This window comes from Thalassophryne amazonica, chromosome 9 (genome assembly GCF_902500255.1).
Source record: "Thalassophryne amazonica chromosome 9, fThaAma1.1, whole genome shotgun sequence".
NCBI classification, from domain to species: Eukaryota; Metazoa; Chordata; class Actinopteri; order Batrachoidiformes; family Batrachoididae; genus Thalassophryne; species Thalassophryne amazonica.
Genome location: NC_047111.1, coordinates 85,208,326 through 85,227,357, shown reverse-complemented (window position 1 = coordinate 85,227,357; position 19,032 = coordinate 85,208,326). Strand labels below are relative to the sequence as shown.

The following is a 19,032-nucleotide window of genomic DNA, read 5'->3' as shown; positions in this document are numbered from 1 at the left end:
GACCCTGAACCATCCCTTAGTTATGCTGCTATAGACTTAGACTGCTGGGGGGTTCCCATGATGCACTGAGTGTTTCTTTCTCTTTTTGCTCTGTATGCACCACTCTGCATTTAATCATTAGTGATTGATCTCTGCTCCTCTCCACAGCATGTCTTTTTCCTGGTTCTCTCCCTCAGCCCCAACCAGTCCCAGCAGAAGACTGCCCCTCCCTGAGCCTGGTTCTGCTGGAGGTTTCTTCCTGTTAAAAGGGAGTTTTTTTTCCTTCGCACTGTCGCCAAGTGCTTGCTCACAGGGGGTCGTTTTGACCGTTGGGGTTTTTCTGTAATTATTGTATGGCTTTGCCTTACAATATAAAGCGCCTTGGGGCAACTGTTTGTTGTGATTTGGCGCTATATAAATAAAATTGATTTGATTTAATGTATAGTATGCCAACAACTGATGTAAGATTATAAAAAATAATACTTCCTGCTTTGATGGGCACCACCAAATATGCCGAATATCACGTGATTGCTAATACGTTTAATAAAAACAATCATATTCTACAGAATCATTAAGGAACTTTCCCATGGAGTGTTCTCTCAACAATGAAGAACCATAAAATGCCACGATTGGAATCCTGCAGCATTGACAGTAGTTTCTTGTTTGGCTTGAGAATCATCTTCATTGTGCACATAATCACTGGGAGAACAAACTCGTACCAAAGCAAACCACAAATCTTAGTGTCGCATCTGCAAGAAAAATCCTGCTGATCAAAAACTTCATCCATTTAGTCTGAGTGTGTGATTCGGTGAGACATTAAAATAACCTCCCTTTTTTTTTTCCCCCAAACTGCCACCTTTTATTTTTATATTCCACCTGTCTCACTTGCTTTGAGTCTAATCAGCTTATTTTCCTCCCCCCTCCCCTCTGTGTCTTGAACAGACCCACCTTCCAGCTGTTCTCCTGGCACACCTGCCTGCTGGGTATTTTGAGCTGTTTGGTGATGATGTTTGTTATTAATCCTGTGTACTCCTCAGCCAGCATCGTTCTCCTCCTGCTGCTCCTCCTATTCCTCCACTACAGGGTGCCTACCAGTAGCTGGGGCTACATCAGCCAGGCTCTCATTTTCCATCAGGTATCTACCGCAGCCACTCAAGCAAAATCACACATGCAGTAGAGATTGTTAGGGGTGCTGTCATCATTTCGTCACTGTGTTTTAGGTGCGCAAGTATCTATTAATGCTGGATGTGAGGAAAGACCACGTGAAGTTCTGGAGGCCTCAGGTGTTGTTAATGGTGGCCAATCCCCGCTCTTCCTCTCAGCTCATCCTGTTTGTCAACCAGCTGAAGAAGGGAGGGCTGTATGTGCTGGGCCACGTGCAACTCGGAGATCTGGGTAAGTCTCTGTGAATGGCCTGTACTGTCCATCTGTAACTAACAATACCAAATTGTTCCCCTTTTAAAATTATTTTTCTTTCTGGTAGCACCTCCCTTGAAGTGAAACCACTGAAACTGTCTGTAGAGGAAATCAGTTGCATTGCAAATCCAAGATTGTTGACCTGGCGTGGCACATGGATGTCCATTCCTGCTAGGTGCAAAGTTTCAAACTTGAGAGTACATACTGGATAATAATGTAGTCATTTGTTAGGCTAATGAACGGCAAGGATCTACAGTGCAATGCAGCTCGTATATCTCACTTCCTCAGTTTCCATATTTGTCCCAGTGGCCAGTGGAATCACTGGTTATTTGTATTTATTTATTTTGTTAAACCTGTTTTGCTGGTCCTATGACTTATACGAGGTCTGTTAGAAAACTTTCAGACCTTTTTATTTTTTGCAAAAATCTGATGGATTTGAATCATGTGTGCTTGCATGAGCAAACCTTGAACCTTCGTGCGCATGCGTGAACATTTTCATGCCTGTCGATTGTGTCATTTGCTGGTAAGCAGCCTTTGTGTGAGGACGTGTGTAGTGCTCCCGGCGGATTTTCATTGCAAGGAAAATGGTGGAACGACTGGAGCAGCGCTACTGAATCAGATTTTGCCAGAAACTGGGCGACAGCCAGGTGGAAACCATTCAGAAGATTCAGACCGGAGTCCAGCATGTCCTGTGAGACTTCAGCATGAAGGTGCTTTTGCTCCGCCGTCAGCTTCGGCACGAATTTCACCGCCACTCTTTTCATGACCAAATCTTCTGTCACAGTGGAATGTGCCGAAAATTGCTGATGTCCACCTCTTCCACAATTTCTCGGATAGTCACACGACAGTCCCACATCACCACAGCGTTCACTTTGGAAATGATCTGGTCATTTCAGCATGTTGATGGCCGACCGGAGCACGGCTCACTCTCCACCGTTATGCGGACGTCTTTAAACCGGTTGTACTGCTCCTTAATCTGTGTGATGGCCATAGCATCGTCACCAAAAGCCGTCTGAATCTTCCGAATGGTTTCCACCTGGCTGTCGCCCAGTTTCTGGCAAAATTTTATTCAGTGCTGCTCCAGTCGTTCCACCATTTTCCTTGCAATGAAAATCTGCCGAGCTCACTACACACGACTTCACACAAAGGCTGCTTACCAGCAAATGACGCAATCGACAGGCGTGAAAAAGTTCACGCATGCGCACAAAGGTTCAAGGTTGGCTCATGCAAGCACACGTGATTCAAATCCGTCAGGTTTTTGCAAAAAATAAAAAGGTCCCATACTTTTGTAACAGACCTCGTATTTCGAAGCAACTTCTAAATGAAAAAATACTACAGTTTCATCTACAGTATGCCACTAAATGGTACAGTCTGCACACATGACAAGCCACTCCTGTATACAGAAAATCACTAAGGGCCCTTGGGCAAGGCCTTTAATCTCCTATTGCTCCCAGTGTGTAGTGAGCGCCTTGTATGGCAGCACCCTGACATCGGGGTGAAGGTGAGCATCTGATTCAGATGAAAAAGCGCTATATAAATGCAGTCCATTATTTTACAGATCTGAATTACTTAATTTCTGATCTGCACTTTGAAGCAGAATTTGGCAGTAATGTACCTTAAAGCTGGATACAAAAATAAGAAGTTCTACATAAGGAAGACATGCTGGGTCTTGGCAAACAAGTGAAATTAATAAATCATGCTCTCAAATTGAAAGATCATGCTCTTGAACAAAGTGGTGATAACATTCGTACCCTCTTGAATAAAGAGAGGAAATAGCCTTTATCCTCTGCACTCCACTTGTTCATGCTTTGTTGGACAGCTGAAACAGTGTCAGTTTTGGCCAGAAGTTTACACATACTCCTCATGGTGTTGAATCTTGTGACAGTATGGAATTTTCAGTTATTTCTTTGAACTGTTCTTTTCTGGGGCAGACTAATTGTTGAAAATGTCTCAAATAGAGGGGAAAAACACAACAAGAATTTGTTTCATGTTTTACTTTGAGTTTTCTATAATCAACACAAGGTCAAAATTATACACACAGGGTCAAAAATACATCCACTTAGGTTATTAATACAGTGATGCTGCAAGTTCCAAAATGTAATTTATCTTGCCAAAGTCTCTTAACTCTTGCGGGACCACTCCTGACATGTGATTTCACCCCCGCCGGATAATTTTTTGGTGGTGGTTGGGAGGAGATAAATAGAATAGAGCCTTTATTGTCATTGTACATATACATAGATACGAGGTCTATTAGAAAAGTATCCGACCTTATTATTTTTTTCAAAAACCATATGGATTTAAATCACGTGTGATTGCGTCAGACAAGCTTGAACCCTCGTGCGCATGCGTGAGTTTTCCACGCCTGTCGGTTGCGTCATTCGCCTGTGAGCAGGCTTTGAGTGAGGAGTGGTCCAGCCCCCTCGTCGGATTTTCATTGTCAGGAAATGGCGGAATGATTTGGGCTTTTTTTCCATCAGAATTTTTTCAGAAACTGTTAGAGACTGGCAGCTGGAAACCATTAGAAAAATTTTTCTGGCTTTCGGTGAAAATGTTACGGGCTTGGTAGAGAATAAGGAGTGTTACTGTCACTTTAAGGATGGCCCCCAGTGGCTGTGGGGCGCGCCGCGCTCCGAAGCTGCCATCGACAGGCTGAACGACCATTTCATTTCTAAATGGATGGCTGTCTGGATCCGTGACCATCGTGTGCCATTTCTCTGGTTATCACAAGAGCTGGACATCAACCATTTTCCGGCAGATTTCACTTTTAACAAGAGATTTTGTCATGGAAAGCCGAGCTGAGGCTTCACGCGTCACGATGGTTTCGCTACTGGAGCGAGGCAAAACCACCTCCGTTTTGGTCTCACAGGACGGCTTTAAGATGGCGTTCAGACAGCTGTCGGTGGTTTTTCCATCGAGTGATTATCCGAGAAATTGTGAATGTGCCTGGACATGCCAGAACATGTCCCGTGAGGCTTCATCACAGCGTTGCTTTGCACCATGCGGCACCGCCGCAAGTACAAGCGGCCGAGATGAGTTTCCTCCGCAGGGTGGCTGGGTGCTCCCTTAGAGATAGGGTGAGGAGCTCGGTCACTCGGGAGGAGCTCGGAGTCGAGCTGCTGCTCCTCCATGTCGAAAGGAGTCAGTTGAGGTGGCTCGGGCATCTTTTCTGGATGCCCCCTGGACGCCTCACTGGAGAGGTGTTCCGGGCACGTCCCACTGGGAGGAGGCCCCGGGGAAGACCCAGGACACGCTGGAGGGACTACATCTCTCGGCTGGCTTGGGAACGCCTTGGGGTTCCCCCGGAGGAGCTGGGGGAAGTGTGCGTGGATCGGGAGGTCTGGACGGCTTTGCTTGAGCTGCTGCCCCCGCGACCCGACTCCGGATAAAGCGATAGAAAATGGATGGATGAATCGGCTAAAACTTGCAGAATTATTACATCACAGGATACATTTTTGCTTGTAGCCGGTGGTTCTTTACCACAATGAAGACACAACAGCTAAGGAGGCCAATTATGGGGCTGTTTCTCTAAACATTCAACATTTGGGAAGTAGGTTACGTTTAGTTGTTTGAAACAGCTTGTTTTGCACTCTAATGCTGCAGTGTTCTGCTCTGATGCAAATGTGAAAAAAGAAGGCAGTAGGCTATATGTCTTAAGCCCCTGCCACACATAGCAAGAATGTGCAGGAACCAGGCCGACACAGCAACTATGGTTATGATCCGGACACAGTCGGGAGGGAAAGAGGCACGGTCAGCCGTGTCAGAACGCATCCGGACTGCCTTGTGCACACCTGCAGGATGCTGCCCAAACATATTTCAGACAACAGTCAGATGGCACTGGAGCTGTCACTCACCCACTCACATAATCAAATCTCCACTCGTCCTCACATTCTCAGCGCTAAACTGACCTCTCATCAGGAGGAGGGTGCGCTGGCAGATGTGTGTGTGTGTGTGTGTGTGTCTCATATGATGGAGTACATGCGTAGAACAAGTGATCCAAGCAGCATGCCAATGTGTGGCCAGATGCACTCAGCTGTGCACCTGTGTATATTTTGCGTGTGTATTTTTATTGTCATGGGCTGAGGAAATATTTCCACATCATACCTGCTACAGATTTAGGAGGTGAACATGTAATAATACGTTCGTTACAGCGGTGACATCCCATTCAGCTGGGTTGTGTCGCTGCACTGAGCCTCTGACACGCATACAGTGCCACATACGTTATTAGATATCAACATTTCCTTTGCCCTCCCTGGCCGGGGTCCAGTGGAGGTGGACAAACGTGGCACAACATGTCGGCAGGCTTCGCTGTGACCGAGCGATGTCAGAGCTCGATCAACTGCAATCAGATCATTTCAGATGCTGTTTTGATGCTGTCAGAATATGTACACTGCGATCAGATGACGCAAAAACTGCATATAGCCCGTCATCATATGTGCGTGGCATCTCAATGGTGCCAAGAGTGTTTTGAATATGTGCAACACACTCAGGACAGCTGAGTGAATGGGACCAAATTTGTAGATGTTCACAGTCTGCCATCCATTGGCCTTCGGCCCGCACCTCAGTATTTCCCAATTGTCACCGGATGCATCATTGTGACGCCATTCGGCCTCAATCGGAGTATGTGTGATGGGGGTATAAGCCTTGTTTTTTATTTATTTATTTATTATGGAATAGTTGTTTGATTCTGTTGAATCTTTTGAAGTCTAAACTCCAAACAGATTTAATTGTCTCTTAGAAAATATTGCAGTCCGTGTCTTAAATTATGCTATTCATTATTCATAACTGTATACCTGTAATTTAAAAAATGGAATGTTTTAAAGTTCTGTAATTCAATTTTTATATTTCTTACAATACCTATGTTCATGATATTTCTACTATTAATTAAATTTATTTATATGGTGCGTCAGCCCGAGGAGTTTCACAACCTTCTAACCTTACCAACCCTCCTGAGCAAGCATGTAGGCAGTAGTGATGAGGGAAAACTCCTTCAAGTGTTTTTGAGGAAGAAACCTCAAGCAGACCAGACTCAGAGCTCTATTGAGCCGAGTATTCCTTTAACTTTAACTAGTAATGACTTCATGACTTTCTTTGCTAATAAAATTTTAACTATTAGAGAAAAAATTACTCATAACCATCCCAAAGACATATCGTTCTCTTTGGCTGCTTTCAGTGATGCCGGTATTTGGTTAGACTCTTTCTCTCCGATTGTTCTGTCTGAGTTATTTTAATTAGTTACTTCCTCCAAACCATCAACATGTCTATTAGACCCCATTCCTACCAGGCTGCTCAAGGAAGCCCTACCATTATTTAATGCTTTGATCTTAAATATGATCAATCTATCTTTATTAGTTGGCTATGTACCACAGGCTTTTAAGGTGGCAGTAATTAAACCATTACTTAAAAAGCCATCACTTGACCCAGCTATCTTAGCTAATTATAGGCCAATCTCCAACCTTCCTTTTCTCTCAAAAATTCTTGAAAGGGTAGTTGTAAAACAGCTAAGTGATCATCTGCAGAGGAATGGTCTATTTGAAGAGTTTCAGTCAGGGTTTAGAATTCATCATAGTACAGAAACAGCATTAGTGAAGGTTACAAATGATCTTCTTATGGCCTCAGACAGTGGACTCATCTCTGTGCTTGTTCTGTTAGACCTCAGTGCTGCTTTTGATACTGTTGACCATAAAATTTTATTACAGAGATTAGAGCATGCCATAGGTATTAAAGGCACTGCGCTGCGGTGGTTTGAATCATATTTATCTAATAGATTACAATTTGTTCATGTAAATGGGGAATCTTCTTCACAGACTAAGGTTAATTATGGAGTTCCACAAGGTTCTGTGCTAGGACCAATTTTATTCACTTTATACATGCTTCCCTTAGGCAGTATTATTAGACAGCATTGCTTAAATTTTCATTGTTACGCAGATGATACTCAGCTTTATCTATCCATGAAGCCAGAGGACACACACCAATTAGCTAAACTGCAGGATTGTCTTACAGACATAAAGACATGGATGACCTCTAATTTCCTGCTTTTAAACTCAGATAAAACTGAAGTTATTGTACTTGGCCCCACAAATCTTAGAAACATGGTGTCTAACCAGATCCTTATTCTGGATGGCATTACCCTGACCTCTAGTAATACTGTGAGAAATCTTGGAGTCATTTTTGATCAGGATATGTCATTCAGTGCGCATATTAAACAAATATGTAGGACTGCTTTTTTGCATTTGCGCAATATCTCTAAAATTAGAAAGGTCTTGTCTCAGAGTGATGCTGAAAAACTAATTCATGCATTTATTTCCTCTAGGCTGGACTATTGTAATTCATTATTATCAGGTTGTCCTAAAAGTTCCCTGAAAAGCCTTCAGTTAATTCAAAATGCTGCAGCTAGAGTAGTGACAGGGACTAGAAGCAGAGAGCATATCTCACCCATATTGGCCTCTCTTCATTGGCTTCCTGTTAATTCTAGAATAGAATTTAAAATTCTTCTTCTTACTTATAAGGTTTTGAATAATCAGGTCCCATCTTATCTTAGGGACCTCATAGTACCATATCATCCCAATAGAGCGCTTCGCTCTCAGACTGCAGGCTTACTTGTAGTTCCTAGGGTTTGTAAGAGTAGGATGGGAGGCAGAGCCTTCAGCTTTCAGGCTCCTCTCCTCTGGAACCAGCTCCCAGTTCAGATCAGGGAGACAGACACCCTCTCTCCTTTTAAGATTAGGCTTAAAACTTTCCTTTTTGCTAAAGCTTATAGTTAGGGCTGGATCAGGTGACCCTGAACCATCCCTTAGTTATGCTGCTATAGACTTAGACTGCTGGGGGGTTCCCATGATGCACTGAGTGTTTCTTTCTCTTTTTGCTCTGTATGCACCACTCTGCATTTAATCATTAGTGATTGATCTCTGCTCCCCTCCACAGCATGTCTTTTTCCTGGTTCTCTCCCTCAGCCCCAACCAGTCCCAGCAGAAGACTGCCCCTCCCTGAGCCTGGTTCTGCTGGAGGTTTCTTCCTGTTAAAAGGGAGTTTTTCCTTCCCACTGTTGCCAAGTGCTTGCTCACAGGGGGTCGTTTTGACAGTTGGGATTTTTCTGTAATTATTGTATGGCTTTGCCTTGCAATATGAAGCGCCTTGGGGCAACTGTTTGTTGTGATTTGGCGCTATATAAATTAAATTGATTTGATTTTGATTTGACCCATTGCTTAGGCCTTTCTGACAGTAAGGGAGATCAAATAAACAAAATACAACAAAGAATTTTCAAACATGCAAAACAAAAATGAAAAGAGTTTGGTTGTAGTATCATCCATTAGCAGTTTCCATCTAGAACACGTCTCAGGTGATAAAGATCTCTGTTATGCAAGTTCAGTCAAGCCACATGCTCGGACAGGGGACCACAAGTAGGATGTTCCACTCCACAGCAGCCATCTGCGAGAGAGTCACAGCGCTGCACCTCAGAGAGAGAAAGAGCAAGCAGAACCAATCGGCCGGAACTAACAACTCACAGAACATCTTTTCTCAGCAGTAAAATAACAGACAGGATACTCATGTGGTCACTGGCAACTAGTTATTTGCTTCACGATCAGTCCCAGAATTTAGATATTATTTGTGTGGAATTAGTCAAGTGCTTCAAAAGTTATTTTTGAAAGTGCTATACAAATACTCCTATTATTATGTGTGATGAGTTGTGTCTCTGTATTATATTTGTGTGTTGTTGTGTTTCAGATTCCTTCCCGTCTGACCCGGTGCAGCAGCAGTATAACTTCTGGTTGAGCCTTGTTGATAAGCTTGGCGTGAAGGCCTTCGTAGACCTGACGCTCTCTCCTTCAGTCAGACAAGGAACACAGCATCTGTTGCGAATCACGGGCCTCGGTGAGCTCTGCTACACTCATGCACTAGACGTTCCCCGACCTGCATTCATTCCTGTGAAAATGCTCAGAATTATAGAGCTACTAAATCTATCATTAATGTGTCTTGTGCACTTTTTTTTTCCTGTATCTTTCTACCAGGTGGAATGAAGCCCAACACTTTGGTTTTGGGTTTCTATGACAACTGTACTCCTGACGACTTTTTCCTTCAAGATTCTGCCTTCTGTGACTCATCAGTGGGACCAAAAAGTGAAGGAGAGTGTAATTTTGGAGTTGACCTGCCTTCGCTGCAGGCTCACTTCCCTCCTGTCCGACACGTGGAGAGCCCACGCTGGCTGTTGCCTGAGGAGTACGTAGGAATCATTTCTGACACGATTAAAATGAACAAAAACGTGTGCCTTGGCCGCCATTTCTTCCAGTTAGAAGGAGAGGGCAAGGACAGCAAAGTTGACGGGTCAGAGCGGACTATTGATGTATGGCCTCTCAACTTATTACAGCCAGGCAGCCGTGATTATGAGGACGTGTGCAGCCTCTTCCTGCTGCAAATGGCCTGCGTGCTGAACATGTCCAACAAGTGGCGCAATGCGAGAATGAGAATCTTTTTAAATGTAGAAACCGAGTCCAGCGACCAGGGCTGGGTGGTGAATGAGGAGACATTTCGCGAGTTGCTCAGGAAGCTGAGGATCAGGGCGTCTATAAAGATCGTGCCCTGGGACTCAGTGGTCCAGCATCACACTCAGGCGAAGGAGAGCTCAGGAGAAGCAATGTCATCACTCTCCGAAGGCTTCTTGTTGGCCATGAACAGCTTGTTGATGGAGCACAGCTCCACAGCTGCTGTCCGCTTCTTGTATTTGCCTCGTCCTCCAGCGGCTAGCAGCCAGTCACAGCAGTATCTGTCTCAGCTGGAAGCACTGACCAATAATTTAGGTCCAACACTATTGATTCATGGTGTCACACCAGTCACATGCACTGAACTGTGAGTGTGTGCATTTACACTTTGATAATCGGCATGAAAATGTCCTAAATGACTGTATTTATGTTAGTATAAAGTCCAGTTATATACAAAAAAATAACAATACAGAAAAGAGGGTACTAAGGTGTGACAACTTTTTGTACAGTTATTTCACTGCTGCTTAAAAAACATGGGAGTGCAGCATTAAAGAGCACAATTGCCTGTTTTTGTGTACTTGAAGTGGCTTGTTGATTAAGCCAAGAATATGAGGAAATCAAATCAAAATCAAATTTATGAATTTGTATGGTGCCAACTCACGATAAAATCATCTTAAGGCGCTTCACACAACACAGGAATAATGTTTGTGTATGATTGTACTGATATCAACTCCTACCTACTTCAGCTTTACTAAAATGACAAGTTTTAACGTGTCAAAGGCTGCAGAACACAAACTGTTTGTTTTGAGAAATACGGGTTACGGAGACAGTAAATGCCTGTAATTTATATTGTGGCCTCAGGGATGGAATGAGTTTGAATGACGTTTGGTGACAAAAAGACTACTGTAAAAACTATTTTCCAGCTTCATTGTCTGTTAATGTGTTAGAGCACATCTAGTCTTCCTTATTTTACTATATTTTTTCATTGCTTTTTGCTGCTTTCTGAAATCTTTGCAGTTTACTGGACCAAATGATCCAAAGACTTTTGGCCAAAGCTGAAGTGAGTTGTCACTGATGTGTCCCATGCAGTTAAGAAAATTGTCTTTTGCTGTTAAAATACATTGAACTTAAAATGACAATGTATTTTTTGCTGGTGTATGTGCCTATATGAAAATACTTGGGATTTTTGCATTTTGTACCCGTGAGTGTAGGCTGTAGAAAGTGCACCCTTCTCAGTTACATGGATTGGTTTTGTCTTTTTCTTTAGCATTTGTTAAAATAATTCTAATCAGACTAGTAAAAATAGTAAAGTGAAATAAATAGGCTAGTAAAGTAAAATTTTTTATCTTATAACAATTAATTTTGCATATGTTTAAAATATGTTTGCATTCTTCCACTGTATTGTTGTAGTTAACAGCATTAATAATCTTTAAACGCACACAAAATGCCTGTTAAAGAGATCTCAGCATGCATGTGCTTTGTCTGTTTATGATGTTCACCTGGGTTAATTAGTCAATAAGAAATACTTCCTAAAGTCCAGACACTCCTCTAGCAGAGGATGTTATAAATTATTATTAGTTAGTTGATCATTTGAGTATGTCAAATGTACCATTTGTAACTTATTATGTAATAGTAATTCAATATTTGTAAAGCACGTCTATGGCAGAAAGTACAGCTAAAAGAAATGATCAGAATCATTTCATTATGTATTTATATGATTTAATAAAAAATGTAGATGAATTTGCATGTCTGTGAAATGTAAGAATTAATTTGAAGACGAGGAGTTTGTTCCTGTTGTAAGCAGAAGCGCAAGTCTGTTACTGTCAGCTTGGAATGAGTTGTGTGTAGAGGGGTAACTGTACCTGTTTGAAATGATTATGATCAGACATAATGTGGTATAGTTTTCAACATGATTGGAGCCTTTTTAAATGTTGACCCCTGTGTAATTCTTTTTTGACCCCTGTAGCTCATTCGAGGTCAGCTCCAGGATGGCTCCATATCTGAAAATAAACATTAGCTAATTTAGAATATGTGTGCCATATTCCATGCTTTTATCACAAAATGAACAGTTGTTTTGCTATGATGCCCCACTATATTCCGTGGTGACCAGAAGCTGTTAACTTAGAGTTTTAGTTTGCCCTGTACCTTACAGTGCACTACAGTGTATATAGTTGTTTAGCCTGTGATGGTGTTTGTGGTGTAACTGAATACTGGACCAATTAAAATTATTATTATTAGCTGAACTCAAAAACATGGAAAAAAAAACCCAGGTCGAAAAGTCTATATAAATGATGAGCTTCATTCACTGTACATCATTATCATCCACAAAGAAACACACTTCCACAGTGCTCACTCCTTCTCAATGGACTTTTGTTTCCCACTGTACAACTCTTTTTCACAAGATCTTATTGTTGCAAAGTTGTGCAGTTTTCTGATCAGGAATGATGACATGCGCAGCCAGTCTGGCAGCAGGATTCTGAGAGCAGCATTCTGCAGGAGAAAGGCACAGAGACGTTAAGCTGCTTCGGCAGCTGATGATGATGTAGTCATCACAGTCTGTCAAAGCTCTGACCTGCAGTGCGTGTGAAAGGCAGCCGCTGGTGTAGCTGGAGTGACCCACAGTTTTCAGCGCCTCACAGACGAAGCTTGTAGCAGTCTTTATGAAGCAGTTAACCTTGACATTTTTGGTCATGTTGGTGGACACCATCAAAGGAGCCACACACTGATGGGAAGAAATAGACATGCGGTTGTATTAGTTCAGGTTTTTCCACAGATATGAGTGAGACTTTGGAAAGTTCTGCTCCAGAAATATTGTAGCAGATCCACTGAGAAATAAAGATAGAATTTAGAAGTTCCATTTTGCAGCCAGATAAGTATCTGGTTAATTTGATCTTTCTCTTCCTTAGAAAACATTGGCTCCATCCAGTGGCACCTGTTATAACTTCACTGTGGCTTTCCCCATGAGTTTACTTTTTTAACTGATAGCAGAAAATGATGTAACAATTGACCGCAGCAAGAATATTAATGTTTAATTCACCAAGCAAAAATTCAAAATTGGTCAAACCCACAGTTGCAAGAGAACAAGATAATACACAAACTGTATAGTTATCAAACTATTTGCCAACAAAGTCAGCACATTTTCTCATCATTACTAATTATTCAGCATTTTGCATGGTGGTGCATGCTGGAGGATTGTTTTTGGTCCTGTGTGTTTGCCTGTGAGTAAATAAAATATCTGATTTAGGCCAAACTTGATGGAATGAAATCAAACTTTGGCTCCAGTGCCATGAAACACTAATATGTGATATTATTGATCACACAGCCTACATAATTTGGGTTTAAGGCTCACAATTTGGCAACTAATTTTGTTTAATTCTGAATGGTTGGCCCTGCAGCAATATATATATATATATATATATATATATATATACAGCATTAAAACTTTTAAAATTTCATTTTTTTCCCTCTCAAATCTATGACGTTAGTTTGTCTTTACTCTAACGATCACAAATCAACATGTGAATGAGCATTTGTATATTTATGTACACTTTTTTTTGCAGCTAGCCAGGTGCCAAAATAGTTAGTAAGCCCTATAAACTATAGGTCCTGGGGCCAGTGGGTGCTGATGCTTATCTCTGGATTCTGTAGTGTGAAGGCAATGAGACTCTGGCTCTCCCTGGATGGGATGCCAGTGCAACGTAGGTTACTTTCCCAGGCAAGGCTGTTTCCCGTTTTTTAGTGGACTGAAACAATACAAGCCTAGCAGCTGCCTTAGAACTGGTGCAAACCAGCAAAATTTGATTGTTTAATTCCAACAAAGGAACCTGTCTGCACAGGTTTGTGAGCGGGATTCAAACCCAAGTCTACATGTTGGCAGGTCATCTCCTTATCCACTGAGTTTATCAACGTTTCATCAATATTTGTTCATGGGCAAAGCAGGTTTCAGTACCACTTAAGGGTGTGAAACAACACTTACACATCAGCCCTAGTACACCATGGCTGACACAAAAATGTATGATGGCCATACCAGGGCGGTAGCTATAGCCAGGTACGAGACAATGAAGAATTACACACAAAAAATATTGCAATCATATTGGAAAGTATTCCACATTATTTGTCTGATCATAAAGATTCCAAAATGGTATTTGGACTAGTTATTACCAAATGTTAAACAGCAAAAATAGTGACACAAGTCAATTTCAGTTTTGACAGGGGTCAAAAGTTAAAGTTGCTCCAGTTTTGGTAAAAAGTCATAAAATATTGGTTGAGCTAATAGGGTTTTAGAAAGGAATAGTTTGCAAAATCTGTTGTGGTTAATGATCATGTTACATGATAACTTGTCATTGAATCCAATGGATGTTGACATGGTTTGACCTTTACTATGCAGGCCAAGCATTCAACACTGTAACAAACATTTTACTTATTTATCCTATTAGTGCAAGCAGTAATTTGCATCACTTTTTTTGAACCAAAATTGGAGCATCCTTAAGAGCCCCTTCACACATAACATGATTGAAGCCGACTAGCGCACGAAGGAGGAATTGCATGCCATTTGTGAAAAATCAGAGCTGCCTCCAACGCCTTGTAGACCTGTCGCGACAAGTATTCATGCACACCAGTGGCCAAAAGACAGAGAGTGCCCTGTGAAAGAGCACACTTGCATGACTTGCTGATATGTATTTACAGACATGATCACATGGGGGTGGACAGCCACATCTGAGTGCACACAGCCGGGCTGCAGTGGCCGCACACAGGACACATCGGCAGGCTGCTCCATGTGAAACTGGCCGTCAGATCATGCAGCAGGCGATCTGAATGTCAAACGTGTCTGACAGAACACACGGGTTGTAGGACTATGACAATATGACAAGCCGACACCACCACAAATACGCCACTTTCAGTCACATATCACCAAAGATACACCATAACAAACGTTGTTATGTCAGTTATTACAGCACTTTTTTTAAACGTTTATCTCCCAGTTGATTTTAGCCATTTTACGCTGCTGTTAAAAGACAGTGATTGTAGCACAGTGGTAAAGTTTACATCTGGTAATCACAGCTTTTGTAAATTGCAGGTTCGAATCCCGTGAGTGGCATTTATTTTTTATTTAACCAGGGTTAATTAACTGCACGGTTCTGTGTTGCACCCCCTTTTATTTAATATTTATATCAACCCAGTGATATTCACTAATTATGCAGCTGGTTTTTATTTTTCTCCATGGTTCATGGTCACCGCTGGACTGATAGTATTGCACACCGGGCATTTGCCCGGTGGCCTGATGGCCTACTGGCCTGCGTATTTTTTTTTTACGAAGTAAAGCGAGCTGTGAGCTTTTCATCCGCGTTTCTTTCTCTCTTTTTTTGTAGCAGCTACGACTCGTCCTCACCTCTTAAAGCGTGGTGATAACAGCACACCTGTACTGAGCTTTACAAAGACATTTTTTTCCCTCCTTTATTTAGAGCTGAGCTGAGCCGCTCTGTATCTGCACGTTAAAACAGCTGATCCTCCACGATGCGTCAACAACTAACACTATTTTCCACTCAAATGCACCTAAACTCTCTTTCTGAGGACCACATGATGTGAAAACACAATAAAACTTTCTTACCTGTAAATCTGGTCATGTTTTCTGCATAAATAAATGTTATCCATTCTTTGTGCTCAAACGCCAAAGCAGGGGTGAATCCAGATGGAATGGGGGCATGGGGCAAGGATGTGCCCCCCTCACAACACCCCTAGATTAAAGGTCCAGTTTTGAAGCCTTTTTTTACTACAACTACTAATACTACTTAAAATAACAATAATTTCGACAAGTAAAATGTTTAGAGAAAATTTAAATGTTAGAAAAATGTTAGAAAGAATTTAATAGTTACATTTATTAACAATGTAGGTTAGAAATTACAAGTTTTACTGTTACAGTGCTGTCAACAGTTAAATATGAGGTCAAGAAAGAAAACAAGTATCATTGTCATGTTGAGGTGGCAGAGGGTTGTTGTGGGCAGCTGGGGAAAGTAACTAAAAAGTAACTAGTAATCTAATTTAGTTACTTTTACAAATGAGTAATCAGTAAAGTAACTAAGTTACTTTTTCAAGGAGTAATCAGTAATTGGATTACTTTTTCAAAGTAACTGTGGCAACACTGGATACCGGTATATAAACCCTCCTACTGGTGCATAAACTGGTAGATCGGCCCTTTAGTCATGACTGATTGTGGCCTGGACCAATGAGGCCAATTACTCCTCCATCTCAGGCCTCAGTTGGGCCATGACGGTAAGTGAAGGTTAACTTCAGCTATCAACTGATGAACAGCAACCTCATAAATCAGACATCTGTGTGTGAGAGAGACATTCTGATCTTCTGGTCTGAAGTAAAGTGCTGTCTAACTGGGTCACTCAGATATGAATTAAGGCTGGATATAATTTTCATTCGTGCTAACTCTGCCAGTCACGTAACCTAGCCTAGCAATGTAACCTGTGCAAATGGTGTGCATGGCTAGCTACCATGCTGCCGCCGCCAGGTTGTTTCTTTATTCTTTATTCTATTTGTGTGACGGTCGTGCGTCGGTCATACGAAGTATGCTGTTTTGCACAGTCTGTGGTGCGGTGGCGTGGTATAATGGTGTCCCTGTCTAAAATGTATTTTCCCAAGTCCTGGCATAATTTCACATACCTAACATTTTACTTTAAATTGAGAGTCATTCTCTAAGTTGATTAGCAACACAAACTGGTAATAAAAGAAATCCTTGATGTTACTTGTAGCTTGTAGTGAGATAGACAATCCATCTTGTGGCCTTTTTGTGTATTGCAGTTTCAAAAGTTCAACCTTTGTATCCAGTCATTGGTTCAGTCATCCAGCCATTTCTTGCTTTATATGATGAATTGTATCACACAAGTAATGATATATTATTTATAGTATAGCCTACAGTATTTCTATAACAAATGTTTTTATATAATTTATATTTCTAAATTTAAGTAACAAGGCTGAATGAAATGACGGCTTATTATGTCTAAAAAGTAATGTGACCTACTGTCAATAGATCGTACTTTTGATAAGCCTATGATAACTGTATTTCGGGAGAACTTTTCATAATGCTTCTTATAGTGTTAAAATGTATGTGTCTCCTGGTGCACATTGATCGGTTAAGGGACCAAAACAAAAAAAAAAAACACACTGTCACAGCAGGCTTAATTTTTTTCCCCTTCAATACCTGGTGGTGGCCTGGTCTTGGTTAAAAATGCCCAGCCTGAAAAATTTCCCCAGTCCAGCCCTGTTCGTGGTTTCCCATTTTGTGTTTGGTTCACAGATTTTCTTCCTGTTTCTGCATCTTTCGTGTTATGTGTGAAGGGGCCCTGACTTTTCACCCGTGTACAAACCGAAAATGACCTTTTGTCATTTTTTTTTTTTTACCTCATAACTCCATAACATTCTGTTATAGATAATCCAAACTATACCTTTTTGGAATCTTTATGAACAGACAAATAATGTTGTATACTTTCCAATATGATTGAAACATTTTAAAATTTTGGAATTTTGTGTAATTCTTCATTGACCCCTACCTGTCTATCCGTAACACCTTGGGATGGACATCATACATTTATTGTGTCCACCATGGTGAATTGAGGCTGGATTGTAAGTGTCATTTTGTCCCCTTAAATGGTATAGATTTGGTCTAAATTGGAAAAGCTCTTTTTGTGGAATTTCACATAATAAATGTTTTTTGAGTCTTTGTCACATTTTAACAAATTGTAACCTCATGTAGAAAACCAGAAACAGAAATGTTCTCAGACAGTCATAGCGGATGTTACCTGAACAGTAATTCCCTTTGACTTGTACTCGGCGTGAAGACACTTAGAGAAAAATATTACAAAAATCTGAAAAGAAGAATATTACACATAATAAGGAAGTTTAATATGATTGTGAATTAAAGATCTTATGGGTGTAAATACAGTAATGTTCAGAATAATAGTAGTGCTATGTGACTAAAAAGATTAATCCAGGTTTTGAGTATATTTGTTATTGTTACATGGGAAACAAGGTACCAGTAGATTCAGTAGATTCTCACAAATCCAACAAGACCAAGCATTCATGATACGCACACTCTTAAGGCTATGAAATTGGGCTATAAGTAAAAAAAGTAGAAAAGGGGATGTTCACAATAATAGCAGCATCTGCTGTTGACGCTACAAACTCAAAACTGCTATGTTCAAACTGCTTTCTTAGCAATCCTGTGAATCACTAAACTAGTATTTAGTTGTATAACCACAGTTTTTCATGATTTCTTCACATCTGCGAGGCATTAATTTTGTTGGTTTGGAACCAAGATTTTGCTCATTTACTAGCGTGCTTGGGGTCATTGTCTTGTTGAAACACCCATTTCAAGGGCATGTCCTCTTCAGCATAAGGCAACATGACCTCTTCAAGTATTTTGACATATCCAAACTGATCCATGATACCTGGTATGCGATATATAGGCCCAACACCATAGTAAGAGAAACATGCCCATATGATGCTTGCACCACCATGCTTCACTGTCTTGACTGTTCATCTACAATGAATGAATGAATGAATGCTTGTTGGATTTGTGAGAATCTACTGAATCTACTGGTACCTTGTTTCCCATGTAACAATAAGAAATATACTCAAAACCTGGATTAATCTTTTTAGTCACATAGCACTACTATTATTCTGAACACTACTGTACGTAGAAGAAAAAGTACCTTGGTAGCAGAGTACAGAGACAACAAAGGCTGTGGACGGATTCCAACTTCAGAGGCGATGTTGATGATCAGCCCCTTGCCTCTACAACCAAAACACACAACACCATCAACACCCGTAAAGTCAACCTGGAGGTCAGTACAACTCTGTGTTCGTCACTGTACCTTGCAACCATGCCTGGGAGAACCAGGGTGGTCATCTGAGGCCAGAGGGAGGAAAACAAAAAGGAACATTTAATCTACTGATTTTCAAACGGCATCATCTGAACACACACGCACACACACACGCGCGCACACACACACACACACACACACACACACACAGAGTTTACCTGAGGCACAGAGAGCATGTTACAGTTGATAACCTGAGTGATTTTCTGCTCAGAAACAACACAGAAGAAAAACAATGTGATGTATCAGAAATAAAGGACTTACAAAAAAACATCATT

General features: G+C 41.2%; 2 protein-coding genes across 4 annotated transcripts in view; one reads left to right on the top strand and one right to left on the bottom strand.

The window, feature by feature from the left end:
• The window catches only part of slc12a9 (solute carrier family 12 member 9), a 34,750-nt gene extending 23,642 nt beyond the window's left edge, over positions 1-11,108 (top strand). For all 3 annotated transcript variants that reach the window (XM_034178622.1, XM_034178620.1, XM_034178621.1), the window contains 4 exons: positions 922-1,114; positions 1,200-1,374; positions 9,118-9,264; positions 9,402-11,108. In XM_034178622.1, the coding sequence (XP_034034513.1) occupies positions 922-1,114; positions 1,200-1,374; positions 9,118-9,264; positions 9,402-10,240 (1,354 nt within the window). In that variant the 3' untranslated portion in view covers positions 10,241-11,108. The remainder of the gene's footprint in view (positions 1-921; positions 1,115-1,199; positions 1,375-9,117; positions 9,265-9,401) is intronic.
• Positions 11,109-12,144: 1,036 nt separating this feature from the next.
• The window catches only part of hsd20b2 (hydroxysteroid (20-beta) dehydrogenase 2), a 34,426-nt gene continuing 27,538 nt past the window's right edge, over positions 12,145-19,032 (bottom strand). Inside the window, exons 6-11 of the mRNA XM_034177454.1 lie at positions 18,916-18,963; positions 18,749-18,783; positions 18,587-18,668; positions 17,675-17,740; positions 12,442-12,591; positions 12,145-12,359 (exon numbers count right to left, since the gene is read on the bottom strand). Coding sequence (XP_034033345.1) covers positions 12,219-12,359; positions 12,442-12,591; positions 17,675-17,740; positions 18,587-18,668; positions 18,749-18,783; positions 18,916-18,963 — 522 coding nt within the window. The 3' untranslated portion in view covers positions 12,145-12,218. The remainder of the gene's footprint in view (positions 12,360-12,441; positions 12,592-17,674; positions 17,741-18,586; positions 18,669-18,748; positions 18,784-18,915; positions 18,964-19,032) is intronic.